The sequence below is a fragment of the Hesperophylax consimilis genome, chromosome 16 (genome assembly GCF_061612785.1).
Source record: "Hesperophylax consimilis isolate HC1 chromosome 16, BYU_Hcon_1.0, whole genome shotgun sequence".
NCBI classification, from domain to species: Eukaryota; Metazoa; Arthropoda; class Insecta; order Trichoptera; family Limnephilidae; genus Hesperophylax; species Hesperophylax consimilis.
This window is the reverse complement of record NC_142851.1, coordinates 13,954,375-13,980,732: the sequence shown is the minus strand read 5'-3', so window position 1 is coordinate 13,980,732 and position 26,358 is coordinate 13,954,375. Positions and strand designations below refer to the sequence as shown.

At 34.8% G+C, this 26,358-nt stretch overlaps 2 protein-coding genes across 2 annotated transcripts in view; one reads left to right on the top strand and one right to left on the bottom strand.

Moving 5' to 3' along the window:
* Positions 1-9,155, top strand: part of Ser (protein serrate) — a 389,512-nt gene extending 380,357 nt beyond the window's left edge. Inside the window, exons 15-23 of the mRNA XM_089640941.1 lie at positions 275-425; positions 658-778; positions 1,259-1,463; positions 2,146-2,369; positions 2,798-2,929; positions 3,182-3,400; positions 4,816-4,821; positions 6,716-7,068; positions 7,803-9,155. Coding sequence (XP_089497067.1) covers positions 275-425; positions 658-778; positions 1,259-1,463; positions 2,146-2,369; positions 2,798-2,929; positions 3,182-3,400; positions 4,816-4,821; positions 6,716-7,068; positions 7,803-8,184 — 1,793 coding nt within the window. The 3' untranslated portion in view covers positions 8,185-9,155. The remainder of the gene's footprint in view (positions 1-274; positions 426-657; positions 779-1,258; positions 1,464-2,145; positions 2,370-2,797; positions 2,930-3,181; positions 3,401-4,815; positions 4,822-6,715; positions 7,069-7,802) is intronic.
* Positions 9,156-14,807: 5,652 nt separating this feature from the next.
* Positions 14,808-16,948, bottom strand: LOC149416753 (uncharacterized). The gene has a single exon (XM_089640938.1). It carries the CDS (start codon positions 16,662-16,664, stop codon positions 14,955-14,957), a length of 1,710 nt encoding a protein of 569 aa, XP_089497064.1. The 5' UTR covers positions 16,665-16,948; the 3' UTR covers positions 14,808-14,954.
* Between the last annotated feature and the right edge of the window lie 9,410 nt (positions 16,949-26,358).

Here is a 26,358-nt window from a genome sequence, read left to right as displayed (position 1 = left end):
AGTTATCACAGACACATTATATAATATGTGTGGGCTTGGCCTAGATTATATTCCTTGATTTTTTAGCCGAGCAATATGTTGTAATTTATATTTAGCCCTCTCCCTCCTCAGACTTGCACGTATTCAGTCAAGTAACATTTTTATATACTATATCCCTCGTGTGTAATCTTTGTCCCATATCCCACTAGTACTGGACAGTTTGGACTCTAATCATGTCAAAAATATTAAGAAATAAAAGTTTGAGTTTATAATGTCCTTTATTATTTTGTTTTAGGCAAAACATGCAACCTTAAAGACTCGCACTGCGACTACACCACCTGTCGGAACGGGGGCACCTGCCAGGACCTGGGCAGCACCTTCGCCTGCCGCTGCCCCCCGCAGTGGGGAGGTACCGCTTGTCACATCGCCAAAATGCCAGCCTGCAGGTAAACACAACACCCTCTTTCATATTGTTTCCAATATCGCTGCAAACCTAAAATACAATTCCAAATGTGAAGAAAAGCAATTTTAGTTAAAAATCTCTTTAATAACATGATCATTATTTTTTTCAAGATAAGTCTTTAATAACATGATCATTATTTTTTTCATGATAAGTCTTTAATAACATGATATGTTTTGATTGTGTCATTTTCGTTCACTATCGTCGTTACATTTCAGATCGAACCCATGCATGAATGGAGCAACTTGCGTTAACACTGAAGACTACTACACCTGTATCTGCAAAGAAGGATTCGAGGGGGCCCATTGCGAAAACGACGTCAACGAATGTATTTCACAGGTTAGCATCAACACAATAACTAGTATTAGTGATAAATAAAACACTGAATATTTATAATTACTTAAAAATCATCGGTAAAGTTATGTTTGTCCTTGGATTGGAATCCCTCCGTTGGAATGCCTGCCTGCAGTCCTTTCCTAGCTAACAGATATAAGGGCAATGCCTCTGGCCGTGGTTCAGCAAACTAAGCGTGTCCAGTAATTTCCTGCTTGGCCGACAGAGGTGAGAGCCGCATCTCCCTCTGGCGGCCGGTGGCAAACAAACATCAGTGGCACCAATGTTCATATATGGTCCAGACATTATTTTTACATAAACGAGGAGAGGTTGGTTCTGCAATGGACGCAGTTTGCTAAAGCAGCACAAGACAGGTTCACCTGAAGGTTTCTTATCGAAGTGATGGTTCCCCTAACTGAGTGATAATGAGGTAATGAAACCTGAAGATGATTGACAACATGTTAATATATTTTTTTTGTATTCCAGCCTTGCTACAATGGCGGCAAGTGTATTGATGGCGTGAATTGGTTCCTGTGTGAATGTGCGGCAGGTTTCTCGGGCCCTGACTGCCGAATCAACGTCAACGAATGTGCCTCGTCCCCATGCGGTAAGGGGGCCACGTGTCTCGATGGGATTGCGCACTACCAGTGTCTGTGCCCCCCAGGAAGAGAGGGACCCTCCTGCGAACAAGGTAAATGCAACAAACAATGAAAAAATCATTCGTTTATCAATTATCAGGTCCGTAATTGTAGTTGATTAGTAGTAATTGATGTAGTAATTGTGATGTAGTAATCTTACACAGATTGTTTTCCAGCGAAAACTATTGAGTTATATAACATAACTAACTATCATACCGTTTCCCAAAGGGATGGGCAGAGAGGGTAAACCACCACACAATTCTGTCTGTTTTTTAAATAATGGCATACAGAGCTCCGGGCGAAAAAGGCCCCTTTCTCTTACATCATGAGTTCAAAAACAATTCTGTCTTGGCACACACTTCTAGCTTCATTCACAGTTGTATATTTTCTAATACCTCTTCTGTTATTCTGACTCTTAACATTACCCGACTCAAGGATTTAAATTCACTTGGCCATGCCATGTCTTCCTCGACTTCTTCTACTGTTCTTTTTTACGTTATATATTCTCCGGTAACCAAATAAAATAGAACAGTGACAAAACGTGATAAAATAGTAGGTGAATAATTATAGTCGCCCTGGTATTCAAGAAATTCTTCTTCCACTCCTTCGTCTACTCCACAATACCCGACCGTTTAAGCGTCCCTTTCTAAATCTTGTTCCTTTTTCTTTCTTCAGCCTTGTATTCTTTCTGGATTTGTAACAATATCAACATTAATAATGTTATTTTTCCAACAGTATCAGATTCGGACGACTGGCCCATCACTGGCACGATAAACGCAGCGGCGGTGGCAGAGGGCGGCGCTTGCCTATGGCGCGGTCAGTACTACGCCGCCAACTCCACGTGGCAGTGGCAATGCAACACGTGCGCCTGTGTTGGAGCACGTGCGCTGTGCACGCGCGTATGGTGTGGCCTGCCCGACTGCATGGCCACGCAGGCGAGGATCTGCCAGCCCAATCAGGTTGGTACTATTGCATTAAAAAATGCCACATATTAAATTTGACGTATGTGTGTAGCGTCTAATTTTATCGAAATTTCCCTCATATAAATTAACCTTTTTGATTCTGGCTTTTACAACGCAAACTATCCCACCATGTGACACCTTTTGAGACAATGTATGTCTTTAAGAGAAATTTCCTGGATCACATTAGCGACATCCGCATAGAACAGGTTAACCTTTACATTCCTGAAGGTGAGAATCACATACGACCCGAAGGGGAGTAACTAGGATCTCCCATATAACGTGGAGCGATCGTATCTCTTAATATTCCCTTTACCCTTACCATCACCCAACTGTTGAATCTGGCAGCCTCTTAGTGCCAAATGTATAAAGTTTGAAATTAATTTGTAGTAATGTAATGTAACCGTTTTCTAATGCGTTTTTTCCAGGTCTGTGTCCCTGTGGGAGAGAACGCCTGTCTCCGTGGCCCTTGTGAATCTATGGGGGAGTGCCGATCCGTAGAAGCGAGGCAGGTGGCCCCACCCCCATTGCCGGCCCCACCCAACTGTTGGCCTAATCAGGTAATACTTCAATCCTAGCTTTTCTAATTTTATTTTCAGATCCCTATGACATGTTTCTTATAATAATAAATCGTCTGCAGTAGACCTCAATATATATAATAGCCTCAATACTAATATAAACAAAAGAGCTTAGCTTAGCTTATACATAGTCAATTCTGTTTTTACACTTTCTTTTTTTACATGATTTTGATAAAACATAGTCAACAAAGCTAACTCGATGCAAAAGTGTACTGACCAATTACTTTTTTTCAGGCTGTACTATCCAACCGCTGCGCTCGCATATCGCTGGTGGTCTCCGTGTCAGCCCTGGCCAGCGGCACGAGTGCCGAGGCTGTCTGCAGAGCCCTGCGCCCCCTGCTGGCCGCAGCACACCTGCGGCACCTGACCCAGGGGGCGCGCACGGCGCCCCCGGCACTGGTGCTGCTCTGCGATCTAAAGAAGGACACCAATGATACTATTGAAGTCACCCTGGTGAGTTGAAGAGGATATTCTATATTTTATATTTTGATGATGTTAGATATTAATAATTATTTAATTTAATTATTTAACTTAATCTCTATTCCAACTATGTCTTTAAAAGAGCCCTAAGTAATACTGAGAAGGGTCACGATCAACGGAGTTGTCATTAATAACATAAGATACGCAGATGATACTGTATTACTAGCTGACTGTATCGATGACCTCCAAGACCTATTAAATCTTGTTAATAATACTGGTGAGCAACTGGGCCTAACAATCAACGTCAATAAAACAAAATGGATGACATTTGGACGACTAGATCACTCTGAATCAGTGATACAGTTAAATGGTTGCAATGTCGAAAAGGTCGAAAGATTTAGATACCTCGGCAGTATTCTCACGGAGACTCTTGATCCAGATGTAGAGGTTAGGTGCAGAATTGAAGCAGCAAGAACTGCGTTCATTAAAATGAAATCCCTCTTCTGCAATGATAATATCAGCTTAAAACTAAGGCAGAGAATGCTAAAATGTTATGTGTGGTCGGTCTTGTTGTATGGATGTGAAACATGGACCTTGAAAGTAAATACCATGAACAGGTTAGAGGCTTTTGAAATGTGGCTTCACCGGAGAATACTCAAAGTCCCATGGACCGACATGATCGCCAACACAGAAATTCTCAGGCGGGCTAGAGCAGAGAGAGAACTGCTTAGATTAATAAAAATCAGGAAAATTTCATATCTGGGTCATGTACTTTGAGGGGAGAAGTATCACTTGCTCCAGTTAATATTGAAAGGCAAGATAGAGGGTCGCAGAGGGCCTGGTAGGAGACAAATGTCTTGGCTGCGAAATATACGAGAGTGGACCGGCATTAGAAGTGTGGAGGAGCTATTCCGGGCAGCGCAAGACAAAGAGACATTTTCTAGAGTGATCGCCAACGTCGGGGGGACCTGATACGGCACATAAAGAAGAAGAAGATATTATATAACCAGCAGTTTCTCAACTCTTTCCTGCTGTCTTGAGTAGTCTGTCCACAAAACCGTAGCATACCATGACCGTGCTATGACCGAGTCACGAATTAACGATTCGCGCCGTTTGCGGTTGCTTCGTACTTTTCCCATAATTCGTGGCGCGGTCATAGCATGGTCATGATATGCTCCGGTTATGTGAGCAGACTCCTTTAGTGTCAAACTTTCACCTCGCATTATCAAAATTGAAAGCAGTGTTTCTTTAAATGTATGTTTCACTATCATCTTCTAGTTTCAACACAATTTTTTAGAAACTTCTCATAAAACAATTTTAAAAGAACAATATTTTTTGTCTTGCATGAATCAGAGTTTGTGAGATTTTTGACAGACAAACAGAAATATTTTCTGTTTTATCTCAGATTTGAATGACATGAATAAATAAATTTTACTATTGATTTTTAGTATGGTATCAAAATAGAAACATAATGATAATGATATAAGTAGTCCCAGAGAGAGGTTATATGAACGTCATTGACGATCGTCCTCTTCCTTCTCACAGGCCTTGTATGAAAATGAAACAGAACGGGTATACTACAATAACATGTTGCTTATTTTTAAAAGTTTGCCTCGGAAACTGAATAAAACAGAACAATAACAAATTTGACCATGATAAAATAATAGGTTAGTTTGGTTTGTTCTTTGTTTGTTCATTTTTCTTCACTTTTATTTATTTATTTCTTCCCATTCTCCACAAAACGGTTACACCAATATATTACGGAGAAGATTACAAATTTGTGATACATTTAAGGCGATGCCATACGTAGTAATGCAAAATCATGTGTTTTTGGTTTGAAAATTTGGTCGCCTAGAAATGTTTCAGATGCTTTAACCTTTTGAACGCGTTAATTTGCTCCGTTTTATCTATACCCGTACGCGGTACATATTTTCAAATACCTATGCATGCAATTAAATGTCAAATTATAGCATTCTGGCATGATTTATTGGACTATATAGACAGAACAGATTATTCTCCACAATATGAAAACAAATCCTCGTGTGTCAACACTCTTAGATGTTTATAAAAACAAAAACATAAAATTTCATACAAAGACGTACCGTATCTTTTGAATGTGGTCCCGCCATTCACTCGGCGTCATAAATAAACCACTCTCGGTGTGTGTGTACTTAGGCCACTGTGTTTATAGACACAAGTGGGACACCATGATCACTTATCATTCTTAGTTATGAAAAGTTGTGAATGACAAACTAGTACTAACGCCATCCGTTGACAAAAATGTAAACTAAAGGACTAAAAGGCGCGAAGAGGCGCACTTGGTTATCGATCTTTTTTTATGAAATACAATTTTATTTTTGAGAAATTCTTGTAGATGTCAGCATCGTGATAGTTCTACAAATGTCCAAGTGAGCAAGAAATACATTTATGACGAAAGAGAGCGGGAATATCGGCCGTCAAAGTTGCCGTATCAACTGTTGATACAGCCGCGTGTGAGTATAGACTTTTTGCCGTAACAACAGTTGATACGGCCGCGTGCAAAGAGTTAATTAAATACTGCGAGTAGAATACATCTTGGCCTTTGAAATAATCGAGTATTTTGTAGATAAGTCTTTTTATAAGCCCAGAAAAAATAATGTATAATGCCTATGAAAACTGCTTTAATGTTCAAAATCTCCTACTTACGAACCCATTTTCGGTTATGATTTTATTGTATAATGTGGCAAATTAAGTTATTTATGAAAAAAAAAATATGTATTTATGCCTGAACATCCACAAAATAAAATAAAAGGCACTTTTTGGGCATGTTTTTTTCTTGCATAAATCAAAACAGGCGGATGGTGTTAAGCGGGAATTTAAACCTTATCGCCATCTACGTAAGGGTTGTTATTGATAGCGGCTCAATTTAAAATATTACACGACGTAGTGCATCGCCTTAAGTATAAAAATGTTGTGGGGGCAGTTTTGCTATTTTGTGAAATGCAGCAAAAGATAGTTGCTGAACTGCCTGTTCTTAACTTCTTGATCGTCTTCACTAAATTTTCACCATGCGCCAGCTGTTTCTATTTTATTTATAACTTACTTATGTTTTGCAACATCATGTTTTTGTAAATTGTACTGTCTTACCCAAATAATGTGTTGATATATTTATAAAAATGGCATATAATCTACCCCAAGCAGTATCCCCAGAATAGCTACTTATATTCAGAGAAATAATTTTTTAATAATATCCTCAGGGGTATGCTGGCGTACAAGAGGTTAAATCTTTTGTAAACAGTTAATTGGAGTTTTTTTTCATTTAATTAATCTATTTCTTATTACTTTCAGTCATCTCTTTCCGATGATGACGACCACTCGATCTCTGAGGGTGTTCGCATCCTCGGCGAGAGCGTCTCCCGCAAGCAGCCCGCCTCCAACCTGCTGACGGCCGTGGTGGAGGTGAAGGTAGAAACGGCGGTGGTGAGCGGGATGGGCGGAGGGGGCGGCGGAGCTGGCGGTTACCTCGCCGCCATGCTGTGCGCTGCCATAGCAGGAGCAGCAGGCGCAGGGGGCGCTGCGCTGTACTGCCTGAGACAGCGGCGCAGGGCGCGCTCGCTCAGCAGCATGCCGCTGCCCACCTCCTCGTCGGATCCCTCGTGTCATCACCGCCACCACGACGACGAGAAGTCCAATAACTTGCAAAATGAAGAGAATTTCAGAAGGTAACTTTTTTTCTGAAGAAAGCTCTTTTTTCATATAATGTACATACTGTAAAACTTAATAAGTTTTCGGAGTGACCATGAAATTGGGCCATTTTTCAAATTCCGTCTTCAAGGGACCGAAAAAACCAAATTTCAAAACTGGTTCACTACCAGCCTTGGATATTGAAAGCTTGAAAAACTCAAATACGTTAACACGGAAAGCCTTGTTACCCATATTCAACACTGTAACTTTAAAACCAGAGTAAGTAGTAAAAATACCGTGCGCATACACCAATTTTCGATTCATTCCAGCACAGGGCCAGCATAATCACTGGAGTTTATTTTGCCACGAACTTACACTGGCTAAAATGTAGCCAATTTGAAGTTCAAGTTCACTGAGATAACTGTTTTACACAGCAAACGGTTTCCCCATTTTTCAATAGATGTCTCCCATCTCTATACAGTGTTCTAATAAAAACAAGATTTTTCAGTTTTTGAAATAATTTTTTAAATGTTGTCTTGTTGTTGCAATAAAAATTCCCATGAATGTTTATTTTACGCGAATTCTGTTATGTATTGTATATCAATGCATTCGCTATTGAATTCTCTGCTTATTTAAAATTATTTCAAAGTCCTTTTATGAAAAATAAGATCTTCAATTTTGTATTAACTAATTTTGTAATTGAATTAATTAGTGTTTATAAATATGTTGTGCATCTAATACTCTTCTCATATTCGTATTTATTGCGTTTTAGGTACGCAAATCCTCTGAAAGAGGAGAGCGTGGCCAACTCGTTGAATGGCAGCATGAGCTGTCTGAAAGGCGGCGGGGCAGCTCCTCAAGTCTCCACCGACAACACCAAGCTGCAGCGCCCGCTCTCGGAGGCCGGTAACTCCGCCGAGGGCCTGGTGCTGTCCAGCCCCTCGGGCAGCCGGACTAATGCGCACCGCGGCTCCCAAATCCTTCTCTACAAGGCCCAAAACCCCGACGTCAGAAACAACACTGCGGGCGTCTTTGATGACGTCACAGCCCACAAAGACTTTGGGAAGCGGGTGATCAATATGAACGTTTTGCCTGGGAGTGGCGGCGGCGGGGGCGGTAGCTCACCCGCCGAAGTGCTGACCGTGTTAGTGTAGTGACTCTAGTATTATTAATGTTAAATGGAACAATCCTTTTATCAGTATTGATTTTGATTTTGTCGACGGATTACTGCTAGCATGTTTTATTGATTTGTTGATATTCTTCTATCGCATGTACAGTTTGACAATTCGTTGTAGAAATTATAAAAAGTGGAACTAAAAATTTGCATTAAAATGACAACTCTGATTTTAGGTCAAATTTAAGTACATTCAAGAATAAGATTATTTTTGGTAAAGTTTTTTTACTATCCATATTATAAGCACAAATTTCATTTCAACTTAATTACTACAAAAAAACTACTATTTACATTGGGGGATGTAGTAAAAAATACAGTTCCTTTTTGTCAATGTTCAAAATTTCCCATATCACAAGGTTTTATACCGCCATGTTGAATTTTGTTAGAATGAAGTGATGTTTGTTGATAGGTTCTGCTTCAATCCAAATACACATAAATTATTTAAATAACCCAAACTAAGAAACTAATAACCTATTTTGTGCATGTTTTTTCCATCTACCCCGATGTAAATAATTATTTCTTGTACTAATTAAGTTGAACAATAATTTGAACGTATTTAGTAGTTAACAGAATAAGGAATTCGACAGGAGAAACGTCATAATTCAATCACCTCCTTTCGAAAGGTACCACAATTTTTTTGCACCATGAAAAAATTACACTTGGACCACAATGCTTTTTTTGAAATTACACCATTTTACATTTGATTCAACGATTATTTGTCAGACTGTAGACTAAGACTTTTTATCTAATATTATTTGTGGTTGATCTCTTTTAAAATAATTATAGCTATACCACAAATACATGACATTTAAATTTCCTTTCAATAATCTCTAATTAAGTATTACATTCGAAATTACATTATTTTGAACAAAACATGTTTCCTCAATAAATACATCATAATCTTGTTAATTTTTGTAATAATAACTATGTATGTATATGAATCCTATCAACGACTATGGTTAGTTAGTAAATACTCAAAATATATAATTTCTTAATTTTTCTATTCATAAATAAATACGACAATCAAACAATAAAAATGTAATGTAGCGGCATTAAATTTAAATTAAATAAATTATTTGACGAGTATGCAAGATAAAATTATATTATTAAAACTAGGTTTGAAAAGACTAAATATTTTAAGAACATCAATTTCATTCATAACAAGACATTCCTCGTTGAAAATTAAAAACAAATTGTTTTCTCACAAATTTAAAAAAACACTTCTGTCAAATTGTTTGTAGACAAGAACTGCACTATGTAATATTTTCTTATTTTTTGTTTGTTTATTAAATCAACTCATCAAGGCCAGGCGCACAAGAGCGACTTGTGTCTTCGCGATAGTTGGGACTATTCCAAAATCCATGCAAAACCAAAAAAAATTTTGAACCAACGTACCCTCGCCATGTGTCTGGTACCAAAACCTCCTAGATCACGTAGTGATGAGGTTTTGCTGGTACACCTTCATGTACCGAAATGCATTCTGAAATAGTCACCCAACTGTCACCGCAACACATGTCGCTCATGTGCACATGTCCTTAACTTACTCTTTAATCGGCCAAGCTGTTGTAAATACTTAATTTAATGTTGTAAAAATATAGTTTTAAGGAATATCAATAAACATCAGCATAATAATATAATATATAGATTTTGTTTTATGGTAATAATTTATATTTGTGCGGAAAATCATTATTTGACAGCAACCCACAAATTGACATAAAACGCATTATTTTGGTACTTATTAGCTTGGCATCTACCCCATCAATATTCTACCAAGTGTTAAAATACAATATTGCGCAACTGCTAATAAATTATTGTCACTAAACAAGCAGCCAACATAATGAGTGCTAATTATCATTACATACCTACATCTCTTAAATGCATTTACAAAAAATATTAATATGGAGTCAAAATCATGTTATATTGTATCAATTTAAATTAAGGTATTGGCATTTAGCATAAATGCCAGACTTGAGCAATTCTAGCCTAGCTAATAAGAACCATTATTATTTATTAATTAAAAAATCATTTTCATTATTTGCAAAACATCACAATAGTGTGAATAAAGTTATTAAATTTGTTTCTAATGCTTAGTAATCTGTAGGTACTATTTCTATACTAGCAACATTTTCATTTTCATTGATTAGTGCTGCCAGCATCCAATATAATTTAATCCTATTTTTTATGTCTCTGTTAATTGCCATACCTATAGATAAATTTACAACCACATTATTTATACTATTATATGTCTTTCATACATTTAATTATATTTAAAATGTCAAGTTTTCATTATACTGTACTCTGTAATAAGTTTCGTACTGACGTGGTAACAATAATATTTACTATACAAGCTTTATATTTCTAATTAAGGTTAAATTATAATATATTTTTATAAATAATTTATGAAAATGTAAATTTTTTTATAAAGGAACAATTTTCGATTTGAAAAATTGTCATTAATTAATACATGAAGAGTGTGATACTAAGATTACGGAATTTACAATATTTTTGATAATTTTGTATAAATAAAGATTTGATGTTTTATTGTAAAATTTACGCGAGTTTTATTCTAGCTATAAACGCATACTTTTAAGAAATATAGTGTTTATTTTATGGTTGTTCCTGGATATAATATTATTGTCTTTATTTTTGTACATTTAATTAATTTATCGCGTAATAACCGGTCAAAATAACCGGTCAAATAACCCGGTCAAAATATCATATACATTTGTTTAACACTGCCAAACAAATAAAAAAAAATTATGTTACAATATCCGTTAGTAATATCGTTAGCATATTCTAAACATCAGTAAATAAACAAACAACATTGTACAATAATTTCAAGCAATACTAAACTTCCTTTTCTTTTAACAGGCTGTATTTAAACAATGTTAGCAATGGTGATCCTTGAGATATGTTTTAAATTCCGCACATTATATCCAATGTTTTCTTTTCAATGTAAAATGATTCCCCAGAATACATTCATAAACATGGCAATCTCTTTCTGAAAAATGGGAATTCTTTAAAAATTTTGTAAATATTTATTATTTTCATTGGCAGTTTGTGGCATTGGGAGTTCAACCGTGAATTAAAAAAGGGAGAAAAAAATTCCCTCATCTGTAAATCCTTGTTGGTCTTTTCCATAATTATATAATTATTATTTCTTCCTAGATCTAAAGCAATTTCATCACATCACTGAACCATAGATTAACGACCTAGCAACAAGATACAATTTGCCGATTCATTAAATCTTCTGTGAATAATGAATAAAATGTGGTAGTTTGCAAAAAATAATTTTTAATATGAAATTCACAATTTACGCATGAAACTGATTGTTCTCTCGGGTAAAAAAAGTCACCTCTTCAGTTATTAACTTATTTTAATAACAACTTAAAACACGATAATCGAATATAATATATAGATTCTTGTAAAATAATATTCCGTACTAATTTGATGTTAACAAATCTCATGGTCGCTGCGCACCCGGGCCGCTACCCGATTCCACAGTTTTACAAGCTTGCACGGTTTACTGCTGAAGTGCCATTAGTTTTTTTTTTTAAATAGAAAGTCATTTTGGACAGTATTAATTACGGACCGGTGAATTTTTTAGCACGATATTTGAGTAGCGCGACGTTGAAAGTTAGGTAAAATTATAATACAAGTTTGTCTTTTTAATTATCTTTTCTATGGGAGTTCTCTGCACAAACGCACTATAGAGAAAACCGCCACTGATTGTTTTCTCCACACAGTGCCCAAATAAATTTATGAATATTTTAATTCAAAATAGTACTTCTATCTACCTCTATTTTAATCTCTAATAATCTTATTATTTATATGCATATATATTTTTGTACTAATTTTACCAATGTCATAAAAGTAACAATGAGAGTGATGTCACCGTTAAAAATCTATTTTTTTACTGTTATTTATAACTCAAACACATTATATTATTATGTCTCTTGATGATTTCAACATTATTGTTATAAAGCCATTGATTCAAAAATTCATTTCTTCTTATTAGCTAAAATTAGAGATTATATATTACTTATTTAAACTTAATGTAAAAATACTTTTTAAAACCAAAATAACGGCATATAATTTATTCAGTTTTTCAAGTCTAAACTTAAATAAATACACCTATTAGACAGTCAAAAAGGCAAAATGAATCAAATGAGGTATGAAAATTGTACTGAATTAATTCATTACATCCCTAAAACTGGTCACAAAAGACTGCAATTACCGGAATATGGGAAAGAAAGCCAGTGTTCATCAGTTCATTTTTTAAATTTTTGACGTATCAATCATTTGTCTTTCATTTCATAAAATACTGTGTAGCACAAAAATAAAATTGATTAATCAAGTGAGTCAATTCAATTAATATGGTGAATCAGACGAATTGATAAATCAAGTGAGTCAATTCAATTAATATGGTGAATCAGACGAATTGATTAATCAAGTGAATCAATTCACTTAAAGAGGTGAATCAGACGAATTTGTTAATCAAGTGAATCAACTCAAATCATTAAATTAAGATGAATTGATTCTCTGGAAAATGTAAATCTACCCATGTCTACAACTGACAATAAATTAATGGATTCTTGCCACTAATAGTAGTAGCTCTTTTTTAAGAAAATGTTGTTTTCATGGACTAATTTTTGTAAATATGTAAATAATGAAATGCATTTTATATATTATTTTGTGATTATTGTGATTTAAATATCATCCGATTATAGTTTTCTCACTGATTTTCTGTAATGTATTTAGTTGGTGACAATATGATAAATTAGAATGTATCACTCAGCATCTGCAGGTTAAGATCATAACTTTAATACAAACTTTTATGTACTAAGTACTTAAAAAAGGTTATTTCAAATGTAAAACGAATTTGAAAATAAAACAAGTACGATACAAACAAAGTTTTTATTTATTTACAAATCCCAACAAAAATTTAATAGTGGTAAATACTCTCAGTACTGCCCTGGTGAAAAACCACTGTTCAGAATCAATCAATAGCCAGGTACTTTCCAACTTTCCTCTACCCATCTCCTACCCTTCCCCACCCTCTTCAACTTTACAACATACCGGCTTCGGTCGCCTGGGACTCTTTATGTTATTATTAGAAATAAACATAAAATATTTAGAATAGAAAAATATTGAATGCAAACGCTGAGTTGACATCGCGTTTGGGTCCCACCCAGGCGTAGTGTTTTCAGTTCCTCGGCTGGCTAAGTCCTCCATCACAACACAAGCAACATTTTCCGCTTACTGTGTTGGACTACGTACTAAGAAGATTTTCAAATATTGTCAGGTTATCTGAGTCGTATAGTTCCTATCTACGATAAGTCCACTTTCGTGAAATGTTGGCAAATTAAAAATTTTTAATTACAAGGTTTTTTAAATAAAAACTAGAGAATTATTTATTAGGTGGGCTTTGTTGTCAAACTACGGACGTAAATAATAAAATAAAACCATTAATTTCATAATAGTTTAGGAGTAATTACGTAAATAATGATGGAATTATCGGCATTTGAAAGTAACTGTCAAATTAATCGTATATAGGAATTCACCAGCCTGTACTTATAGGTGTTTGTTTCTCAACACCGTTGAAATGTGAATGACAAGTATAGGGCCAACAAAAAAATTGATATAAATGAAAAGAAAATATTTAAAGTTTTATTTTTTTTTAATAAAAGTGCATAGAAGAAAAATTAAATAAAATACAAATGTACTTACGTAAATTTTTTTAAGAATTTTTTTTTTTTTTTTATAATTTTTTACAAAAAAATACGATGGATTAGAATGTGTTTACAAAAGAAAAAACCTAAAAATATTTTTTTTATTGTTTTCCTAAAAAAATAAACAAAATATTTTTTGTACTCTAAACAAAAGTAAATAATCATTGCAATATTTAAGAATTAAACAAAACCAATTTATTGAATGAAACATAATATTATTATAAAAAGTAAAATATCATAAAATATCATTGGCTGCCTGCACGAGCGGTGGACTTATCGGCTTTTGGAACATACTGCTCCGTGGATTTATCGTTGTTTGGAACTCATTGCGATTTTTAAATCCACTCATCGTTGGATTTTACGGCCGTTTTGAACTCATCGATATTTGATTATTGTGCTAAAGAGCCGCTAGAGTAAAACTGCATCATTAGTTCATTTTTGGAGAAAAGTGGACTTATCGTAGATAGGAACTATACGACTCATCTATAACCCGGGAATGTCTGTCTTTCTTTAAAAAAAATTATAATAAAACATAAAAGTTTTATAAAAGGTTCACCTTATGTTTTCACCGAAATAAACATTACTTTCACCTCACTTTTTTTGTCATTTCAAATAAAAATAATTAATAAAAAAAGCAAGAAGTTTGATTACATACAGGCGTACATTTTAATTCTTCTATGGTAAACGTCTGGATTTGAATATAAAGTGTAGTCGGTCCATGCTGGTCCAGGGATAATTTGTTGTAGGACATTTCGGTTCTCTTTTATTTCTCTGGGGAATCTAGCAACTGTCACATGCATTTTACAAAATGGATTCTTCTCACAAGCGTAAACATGACACCTTTACTTTAAAAAAATAAAAATACTAAAGATCTATAGTGGAGTTAGTTTATTTTAATGAAATAACTGTTATTATTTTTAGCATCATTTTAATGTATTTATGCACTATAATCCGCCACATTCACTAATTGGACCCTTTCCGGGTTTTTGGTGTGGCGGATTAGTGAGAGAGCACTGGATTATGATATTTGAGAGTTAATCCAATCCTTATACTGAGCAATATCCGTATACACTGTATAGTAATCGGGATCACACACTGTGAGACCACTCTTAGGAACTGCCACTGAAACAATGCCTCGGATAAACCAGGTCACCTTTTGATCTGGCTGCGTGATGGGAAGGAGGAAGCTGCCTCCGCTGTCGCCGTTGCATACATTGGTTCCATTTCCTCTGGGGTTTCCAGCGCAGAATGTTTTGTTGTGAAGAAATCTGCTGTAAAAATTTGTATTACTTTGATAACAGACTATGTCTTCTACTATCGGTATCACGGCTGACTTCATAACATCAGATATGTTTCCACGTTCGGTGAATCCCCAACCAATCACTGTCCCGACACGATTGACGATGCTCTCTTTATCCTTATCGCTCTCATCCCACAAGCATCCCGGCTGAATGTACTCGCTATATGTTACTTTCGTGGCAAGTTTCAGCAAAGCGATATCATTTAAAAGAGATGGCAAATCGAAATTTTCGTGAACAATCACTTCGGCAACGCTAACTGTCTGAGAACCTGGTTCATCACTACTCAAAGTATGTTTTCCTAGCAAAATGGAAAATGAATCTGCAGGTCTTTTTTCTCTTCTACTAACTGTGCAATGGCCAGCGGTTAGAATGAATAAAGGGGAAATTAATGAGCCACCGCAAATGTAGGTGCGCTGTTTGCCAGAGGCGCCCTTGATGAATATAGCGGCATGCCACGGCCAGTCTCCGCGGGCGGTGTTCTCCCCGCGTGTGATCAGCGCAGTGTGGGAGACCACCCTCCTCCCACATCCAGCTTCAACAGATGATTTGAAATGTGATTCTATCCAATTTCTATTTGATCCAATATCAATTAAATATTCTATGCGATCGGGATCGTCACAATACCACGTTCTGTAAACCATTAATCCTCTCAAAAACCACACAATACTTCCATCTTCCGCCAACCTCGGCAACATCATTGGAGAACCAAGAGAGTGACAGTTTTTGGGCTCTCTTATGTACTTATAACAAATGCCATATTTTCTAGTTAGACTTTGATTTGCATTTTTATTGTAATATTTATCATTAGTTTCTTGACACTCCGCCAATGATATTATTCTGATGGGGGCTTGGTAAACTCTCAACTCGTTAATGGTGTAAATATTTTCTAGATCAGAACCAATCATAAAGCCAATATGCCTGTATAGTTGTTGATCCCAGTTCGGCAGATCTTCCCAGAGACAGATCGGATGCACCTGGGTGCTAATGATGACAGCTTTCTCTAACTTCAACATAGCTAAGTCATTATAGTTGTATCGTTTCTCGATGGATTCAATATCAGTTACAGATATATTTTGATACGACGGCAGACCTGGCAAAGAGAATGCGATGAAGCATACATCTTTAAGAGGTACTTCAGGTACATGTCTCAAGCAGGCCATGCTGGATAGTGCCACCTCGGGATGGATGAGAATTGCATTGCACCGGTGGGAACCTGTTCCTGTATAAGTCATGAGTCCCATCCAAGGCCAGGTTCCCCAAGATTCAAAATTATAATCCGGGTTGTATCTTCTCGAGTTGCCACATTGTTGGGGGAGTTTGGAATTGACCAAAAAACTTGTTTGGTGCCAAGTGTGACTCGGCTCAATAGTTACGAAAATCCAAACAATCACATAATATAACAGTTTATTGTCCGACCACCACAACATTTTGTTCCTCTTGAGATTAAACAAGATTTCACTAAAATTTGGTGCTAATTAGATACTGTAACAAAATATATTCAAGTTATTGTTCTCTAACTAGTGTAATATGTTCGATGGCACCTAATTCACAACAAATCTGTTAATTTCTGTACAAAATCCGGTTTGACTGCTTATTTATCAATATTCATCAATAATAGACATGACTCATGGGTAATTTTACTATCTGTAGGTCACTAAATATTGTTACTCATTTATTTTCTACAGGAAAATATATGCAAACATACTGTGATGTAAACATAATAACTATGGTAAGAACAGATGTGTTAATTATATTAATTATATATTATATTACACAATAGTATTTCAGTACTGGTATCTAAACTAGAGGTGAGGTGTATTTATCGTACCCATTAAAAGTACCGGGTATTTTCATGCGATACTTTGTACTTGTGATAAATCTCCAAAATACCTGGTTCCAAAATACTCACAAGTATTTTATACTGGGACTAAATATTTTTAACAGGTACATTTACCATGTATTTTTGATGGGTATTTTTAATAGGTATTTTTGATGGGTATTTTGAATAGGTATTTATTTTTACCAGGTATTTCTGATAAGTATTTGTAATAGCTACTTTTATGTATTTTCAATAGGTATTTATTTTTGATCAGTATGCATTTTTTAAGTGGGGAATTTTTTAGGGAATTTCGTAGCCATATGGGTTTCAAAAATTACTGTGGGGAATCACATATGAATTTATTTTTTGTGGGGAATAATTTTTCTCGGAATAAGAAGTTCTCGGAGTTTTTAAATTTTTCTTGGAAAATTTGTGGGGAATCTGTGGGTAGAATTTATGTGAGTACAGTTTAGGAATTACTTATTCTTGATCAATCCTCAGGTTGGTTAATTAATTAAATACTTTTGAGTATTTTGTAACCGGTATTTTTTTGTACCTGTACTCATTGTACCCAGTAACGAAAGGTACTCACAGGACCCACCTCTAATCTAAACAATAAAATGTATGTACTTATTTATTATCATAAGTACAATGACATTAGAATATACGAGAACTCTCAAAGTGGCAAGCAAAAGAAACATTAACTATTGTGCTTTCGATTTCATGGCTTTAGTACGTGTAAGGTTGTGTGCTACCTAACCTCTAAATTGCTTAAAAATTGCCAAAATGCCCTTGTGTGTAATGAGAAATATTACAAGGCAAACACTAGAAAAAGCCAAGGAATAACATTTCATTCATGAATATACTATTTATTATTATAAAAAATACAATTATTTTGATTGTTAATTGGAACTGCCAGTTGACATTGGCGGGAGATTTAAACTGAGAATTAAACATCTTAATTTGTAAGAAATGTCGTTTTGGCTGCAAAATGGTAATGTTTATCTTACTTTAAAGTGTTTAAATAAAGCTAAGTACATAATATAAGTTTTATTGTAAGGTAAAACGTTTTCATAGTAAAAAATACAATTATTTCGATTGTTTCCCAAAGATTTTTAGCGCCAGTAGACCAACTCATAAGTATAAGAAGGACAACCTATAACAGTAGGTTGTCTCATACAGCATTCCGTATTCGTTTAGTGTAAATGAATAAACTTATCTTGTCAACTCAGTTACACCAGTCACGTAGAATATATTATTTGATGCAACTTTTAAATATGAAAACACCTCTGGTTTGATTGTTTATTTGGTTTTTACAAACATTCTTTGAATGTATATTTTTTATGAACAACGTTTGAATTAAGAATTTACTGGAAACAAGAGTGTTTTTTACTTGCCACATTTTGTGATACAATAACAAGTCTATATGAATTATTGTAACATCATTTCATAAGTATAATGAAATGTTCTAGGAAACTTCCATAATTGCATATTTCTTAGAAATCTGTACAAGTCGCTAGAATTTAAAAGAGCATCAATTTCCAAAAACTAGTAAGTTATTACGAAAATTGTATCAGCTAATCATGGGAATCGAATAAATAAATTTAAGAAAAAACTCTTTGATCTAAAGATAAGATGTTATGTTATGTACTATGGTTATATGTACTTTTTCCGACTTTATGTGCGGGTTAAATCTTCCCCACAGGAAAAACTAAACCCTTTCACACACTTTTCCACAAATGATTATCTAGTCAATCCACATTATATAAACATATTAAATACAAAATAATACAAAAACAACACGTCAAATCACCAGAGATCAAATGGGAAAATAAATCACCGACTCCATATATTTTCATATCAGAGGGTTCGGCTCGGTAGAACTTCTAATTGGACCTATAAATCCTACTGATCCCTCAATATAAATATTTTAAAAATCTTTCGTAATCCTACATGTATTTAAAATTACTGATTTTTGCATTTTTATGTATAAATCTTTATTGTGTAAAATTATTATTCTTATGTGTGTTAATATTATGTAGCTTATATTTAGTTATAAAGTGAAATATCTATATTTATTCAACTAAACTATATAAGTTTAAAAAAATAAATTAGCTGGCGCACAGTGAAAATTTAGTGTTTGCAATAAAGAAGTTAAGACTTCTATTTATTTGTTTAATCATTACCCACGGCAGTACCTACCTGTTGGTGGAAATAATAATTTTTAATATTCATTATTCTTAGGTTCTTTATTTAAAAAATAACAAAGGAAAATAACATCAAGATAACCCATCTGTCAAAATTGACTATTCTATTACTTTTTGACAGTCAAATAACAAACCAAAAAATAATAAAAATTATCATTGCGTATATTTCTATTCATTATGGCTGAATCCGCTATGAACAGCCAGGCTGGTCTTTCCACCGATGGTGAAGCAGCTTCACCAGATAACTTAGTGAGGATAGAATCCTCGCTGGATTCGGACTTTTCTTATTCTGAGCTGAAATTGGATTCATCCAGTGCAGGAATAGTGCCGGCTTTGATATTCGTGGATGAAATTTGTACAAAGCATATTCCTGAAATCAATGATGAGTTGAAGAATCACCCATACTATTTTTATCCGCCTGTTAAAGATCCAGGAAACTCCAGAGCATTGCACGATCCAGGTAATATAATGTACAATTGGTAAGGTTGCAATACTCCGCTGCATGCGTAATACGGAGTAAAAAATAACAGATTCATTAATACGAGAGGCAACTATTTATATCGGGTAAGATGGTAAAAGATTCGTCAACGTTCAATTTTTGGAAAACTTGTCGAATTCCGCTGTGTGCAAAGGCGCTTTAAAAAAACAACACTTGATTTTAACTTAAATATCTAAAGGAGACGACTATTTATGTCTGGGGTTTAACCTTTCCTCATCTGTGGTGTGTATTTACTACACATTGCTTCTAATAACTTTAATAACTCTATAAATATAACAAAATTCTGGGTTCAGGTTTTAGGTATTCCTCCGTTATACATTTATACACTGAATTTAAAAATAATATTTTACATAGTTTTCAAATTCAATTAAAAATCAAAGATTTTTGTTAAAAATCGGGAATAAATACACCAATATAATCAACCATGTGACACTGCTACGCGAAGAGTGTGCGAGGAAATGACACGCTATTGATGTCCCGCTTTAGTTTGCTATGTGGGAACATGAGAAATCCACACATCCGCAGTTGTATTTTGATTTAGACCATCGATACCTACAACCGCATAGCTGTATGTGTGCGTACAGCGCCTGTTGTGCGAGCCGGCCGTCAGTCGGTCGCGGGCCGTCGTTAGATATGGACACTTCGCACGTTTTTTTAGCATTTGCCGATGGTTTTTTCATGTTTTCAGAAATTAAATTACAATTATTATCACTTTTGATATAAAATATAATAAACATAAGCGATTAGCTATGAATATTCATATTTTTCTGATATTAAATCGCTTATTTTGAGATGTGTATTGACTACACAGAACCGGAACGCGTGGATTTTTATAGCACAGTAAGGGAAAGGTTAAGTAAACATGCACATCGTCACTATACGACAGGTTGATTTTTTTAAAAATACATAATCTATATTATTTGAGTTTCACTTTTGTTTTCGGGAATGAATGAATGCAAATCGTCAAAAGTGAGAGTTAACCCACTCCTGACATTCGATCAAGCTGAGACTCGGCAGATAGACTCATTGTCAATGACAATGCATTCTATCTACTTTTGGATACACATGCAGTCATATATGCATTTCTCTGAAATTGGATGTCATCACAGCATTTAAAATAACAAATAAACGTCGGTCCTACGTAATCGGGATTTTATTATAGTTGTTACCACGGTAACTCCAGTCCTAACGGAGGAAGGTTCAATCTTCAATCAAACCGTTTTTATTCTTTTCTTCCAGTGTGATAATTTACTAAACCAATGGACATCGATTCGGACATTTTACCAAGATTTGTTGTTTGCCTAGAATCGGTTTCACGTTGAGTTCGAATTAGTTTTATGAAATTTGAGGAAATTGGTGCAAAATTTTGTAGACAGGTGAAAAGTTTCAAAGTCATCGTTATATGTCGTACATTAATTGATCAATCAAATAGTCAAAAAGTCAGGAATTCCTTGAAAAAACTAAAGATAAAGAAAAACAGGTTTTAAATAATAATAACGCCAAAAATTACCGAAAGTATGTGTGAATATTAAACAAATGTGATATTTGTCAAAAAACAATATTTCACCCATTCATACATTTCCAGAGGTTAACAAACTTTTTACAGTATACTTATTAATATATTCTATAATCTAAAATATTAGCAAATCATACAAAAAATAACGAATGATAATCATAATACAAATTATTACAATCATATACCTAATTTTAAAATACTCTTGGAATTAATAAAAATAAATGTACCTTTCCAATACACAATCTAATTCCTAAACGGGAAGTACTTACGCTGCGAATCCACAAGCGCTAACATACATTCTAATTAAGGCTTAGGCGAGTAAGACATAAGACTCTAATAACGGGGGTTTTGCTCAACGCTCACTTTTTAATTATTGTTGATGAATGCATTACTAAAATCTAGAGGGACCCCTACAGTTGTAAGATATTTATATTTAAGATTAATAAAAAGAGGATCTTACAATTAAAATACTTTATGAAAAACGGTTTGAACATTTTATGAAAACATTTAAAATTAGCTGTAAGCACCAGATTTTATTTTTCTAGACGATGAATAAGGGGCCGTTTAAGTATTATGTAAGCACTATAGGGGGGCAGGGGGGTCTTTGCTTTGCTTATTTTTGATGACATGGGGGGTGGGGGGGTTGAGATAGTGATTACGTCAGCACTGCTCAGCAGTAGTTTTTTTTTTTTTACACTTTGGCAACCCACACATTGTCTATGTTTGAAAACCGAATACATATTCTGGGATTCCCACTGTGTCAATAAAGTTTGTTTAAATGAATATGATGTGCATTAAAGTCCTCTATCCTAAGTCTATTTTATAAGTGCTGCTTATGAATCAATAAAAAAACAGAATACATTAACAGAAAAATGCATATAGGTACCAATTTTTACGTAAGCATGGGAGGGGGGGGTAAGAGCTTTGCTTACTTTTGGTGACAAGGGGGAAGAGGGGGTAAATAATTGTAATAAATCTGCTTACGTAATACTTGAACGGCCCCTAAGTAACTTCCCGAGGGGTTCCTCTAGAAACATTTGAGATTTTAGTAATACGTTCATCAGAAATAATTAAAATAAAACCCACGGAAAGATCGATTTTCTATAGTCAACCGTAGGTCCGTCCATTACGCCAGGCCGTGCACCGATTATTGTTTTTACACAACTAATTTGTTAGGGCAAATTCGACTACAGGTCTATCCAATACATCAGGGCCACGCATGGCATATTTTTGTGCACGGCTGCTTCACTTACGTCGTTAAGATTATGGCTTTATTTTAGGGTATTGACTTGTCTAGGTATTTAAGTAGCAATGTCCGCATTGCCTCTGTTGCCATTGAGAATGGTTCAATGGTCATTCAAACCAAAAAAAGCTGATTTAATATATCTATTAATAAAAATAGATGGATTACATAAAAAAACTTAGATTTTTACGGGTTGATTATTTTTATCTTGATTGTTGATTATTGACAACAGAACCTATCCCTAAATATGAAGACGATGGCCAGAAAAAGTATGTGTTTATGTGTCAAATGATGGATCATTTAGTCGTCAAGAAGTTTTACAAAGAACTCTTAAAGGATGAAATCGATTTAAAGGTAATGCAAATACACAGATACATATTGTAATATACTTAATGCAATAATTTAAAATATGTCAAAAAAGGGCTGCACTTCAACTAATTTCATTTTTTTTCTGCAACCTGGGTATATATTTTTTCCAATGTATGCAGGTTATATCAGCACTTACCTGAAAGATTTAATTTTAACCAGGGATTCCTGAGCTTATTTGGAGTTAAAAATGTAAATTTCATTTTGCTGTCTGATTTTTTTTTCATTATACAATATTTCACAACTGGCTATAAAAAAAACCATCACACGTTACTGGGTAAGCCCTCTGTCTCGTTCAAGCAGCACTGTACAGACGACACAGATTGCATAACATGTGGTCCGTTGCGATGTGTTGCAGTGTTATCAGTGGCGACATGTGATGGAAATATATTTTTGTTTTTAATTGCAAAATTACAAAGCAAAATGACATCTACTTTTTTATTCCAAATATGCTCAGGTATCGCTGCTTTAAATCTTTCGGGTACATGTTATCTAGCCACAGCAGCGCGTGGCAGGATACAGTTAGTATGTTAGTAAATGTTCCTTAAGATGGTTAAGAATAATTGTAAGAACATATTGCTTTCTTTGTACTGAACCTTTGAAAGCCATTTCGACCAAACTCACCTGCAAGTACAAGTACAAAAGATACACAAAATGTGTCTATTAACCTTCCAGCGGGCGCGTTGAGAAATTTCCCTTGAGCGGGCGCTTGTCGTAAATTTTACGTCATCAAGTTTTCTCCATTTAAGTGGTGTTTTCTTTATACAAACGTTAGGGAATTTCGTTAAGGATATGAAAAATCATAATAGGCAGTACTATAAAAAAAAAATATTTGACTTTCTTAAAAAAAACGAAGCAACACTCTAAACATGTTAATATTTTAAAACAAAATATTTTATCGACCTGTTTAGTCAGAATCAATATTCTCATCCTTACAATTGTTACAAACCACCTCAACTGAAGAATGGTTCTTGCATGTAAATGGACTGGCAACGGCAACACTTCATTGATGCTGAGGATCTTTTCTTATCCAGTGCACATAACCGACAAACACCGCATTTTGGAAAGCTTCTGTTTTATTCTTCTGTTATCGGTTCAACTGCCCTACCGTAATTCACTTTGAGAAAAGCATTTATATCTTGCGGTAAATGTTTGACATTTGATTTGACTCTAGCATAGCTCGAAGCTCGATGCTTACAACTAAGTCGCAAGAGTGGGGGAAGCGATAAGGCGCGTTTGTCGTAAATTTTACGACAGCGCGCCCGCTGGAAGGTTAAAGCAATTGAGAATAGGCTTATTTGGATGTACAACGATGCATCATTGATGAAATAAAATTTCATTGTGAAAATGACAATGTGTAATGTAAAGCTCTTATGCTGTGCATAAACAGAAGAAAAATGCGTGAGTCGAACCACGGATTATGGAAAAGGAACAAAAAAAAGGCGCAAAAGGCTTGTGGTTGCTTCATTCCTTTCCCATAATTTGTGCTTGCGCATTTTTACTCCTGTTTCGAAAAATTGTGAACAGCTAACAAGCATAAAAACATTACTCTTATGCTTGTTCACAATTTGTTCTAAAACTGAAACGCACCAAGAACCCACGTTTAATGGGGCCGAACATTGAAAATTCAAAATGACGATGATCAACGATTTGATGAACATCAAATGTGATAATAGTTTAAAGGAACCCAACCTATATTCATTGGTGTGTTTTAATTATTTCATTGATTCAGTATTACGGTATTAGTTCAAACTGGATGAGGGCCATGTGCGAAGCACTGTACAACAATAAAACCATTAAAACGTTGGATCTAACCGACAACTGGTTGAACACTGATGCGTGTTTCCACCTCAACGAACTGATTGAGAATAACAAATTTTTGACATCAATTAAATTAAACGGCTGTGGGTAAGTGTACTAAATGAACTAACCACCTAATCTAACTTAACCCAACCTAACCTAACCTAAGATCAGTAGCATCAATATATTCGGTGTCACATGGTGTACCAGACCATAAAATAAGCCTTAACAATTTTTTTAATGTTAACTCCTCTTTTGCGATGCTGTGTGGAGGGTCTTTTTGAGGAGAGGAAGGAGTGAACATGGGTCTCAAAGAGACCGACATTGTAGGAGGGAGCAAACACAGATACCGGAAAATCGTTCCATAGCCGAGCTGTTAAATTCAAGCATGAGTTGTAGAAATGATCCATTCTTATGTGATTAATTATGTGAACCGTGTACAAATGTAGGGGGCGTGTTTAGCGTGTTTCCGAAAATTGCGAAATGTTGGCATTGTGTGGACGGAATCATTAACAACCGTGTAAGGTGCTTAACATAACATTAGTCATAACAGCAAAACCGTTAATTTTATAGGATCGGTCCTGAGGGAGCTAGGAGACTGGCTGCAGGAATTCAGGCTACAAAGAAACTGAAAGAACTCAATCTGTCGTACAATGAGCTTGGAGATGAAGGGATAGTGGCTCTGGCACCTGCAATGACCGAAAGCATTATTCAAAAGTAAACAACTATTCAACTATTAAGTTATTTTATAATCATTTATCTAGTGTTGGGTAGGACACGATTTCAGAATGAGTTTGTATCAGGCACTCAAATACTGAAATGAGGTGTCGACATGTCCCACCTCAAATGAGGATTAGTCGTGAGGTGTGAAGTGTGAGGTACGAAAGGGTCAAAAAGGAACTAATTTCTTGTGCAGCCAATATATATTTTTCCCAGAATATGTTCGTATCCTGGGAAGAGGGGTGGCTAGAGAATTTCAAAGATAAAAATTCCCCAGAATATAACGAATTACTCGATTCTAATACAAAAAACGCCAAATACACAAACACCTCACAACACTGGTACACAGTAATACAAAATATTTTTACTAATACAAAATCTTTTACCATAAAATATTTGGTTCCAATTTTGGTTAACAATTCAACACACATATAAAAAGTGCTATAAAGTTATTAAAAGTGATGAAACAATAACTAGTTTAAATAGTTACATAATATACATAGGTATGTAACCTAGTTTTTGTTTCATCCCTTTTCTTAACTTTATAGCACTTTTGATAGGTGTGTTAAATTGTCATTTTGATGAGTTATCCGGTCACCAAAATATTGGTACTAATTCAAAGAAAAAGAGTTGTGTCAAAATATATTCAGTATGCTATTGGATTAAATAATGATTCCTGAGCTCATTTAAAGTTGAAAATGTTTGTGTCATATTTGTCTATGGTAACTTTTTTTATTCAAATTGAACAAAAATTATGTATTTCATCCACACTTCCTGAATAGCCGGATAATGTCTGCCCAGAATTTCATATTATTTTTGAGATTTAACCAAAACTAAAGTGAAACATTTACTTTTGTCTTTGACAAGATTGTGGTTTTCTTTGCAGCAAGTCTGCGTCTCAAAATCTGCTTGATTAATGGGCCCTTTTACATTTTATTTTATTAAAATTAT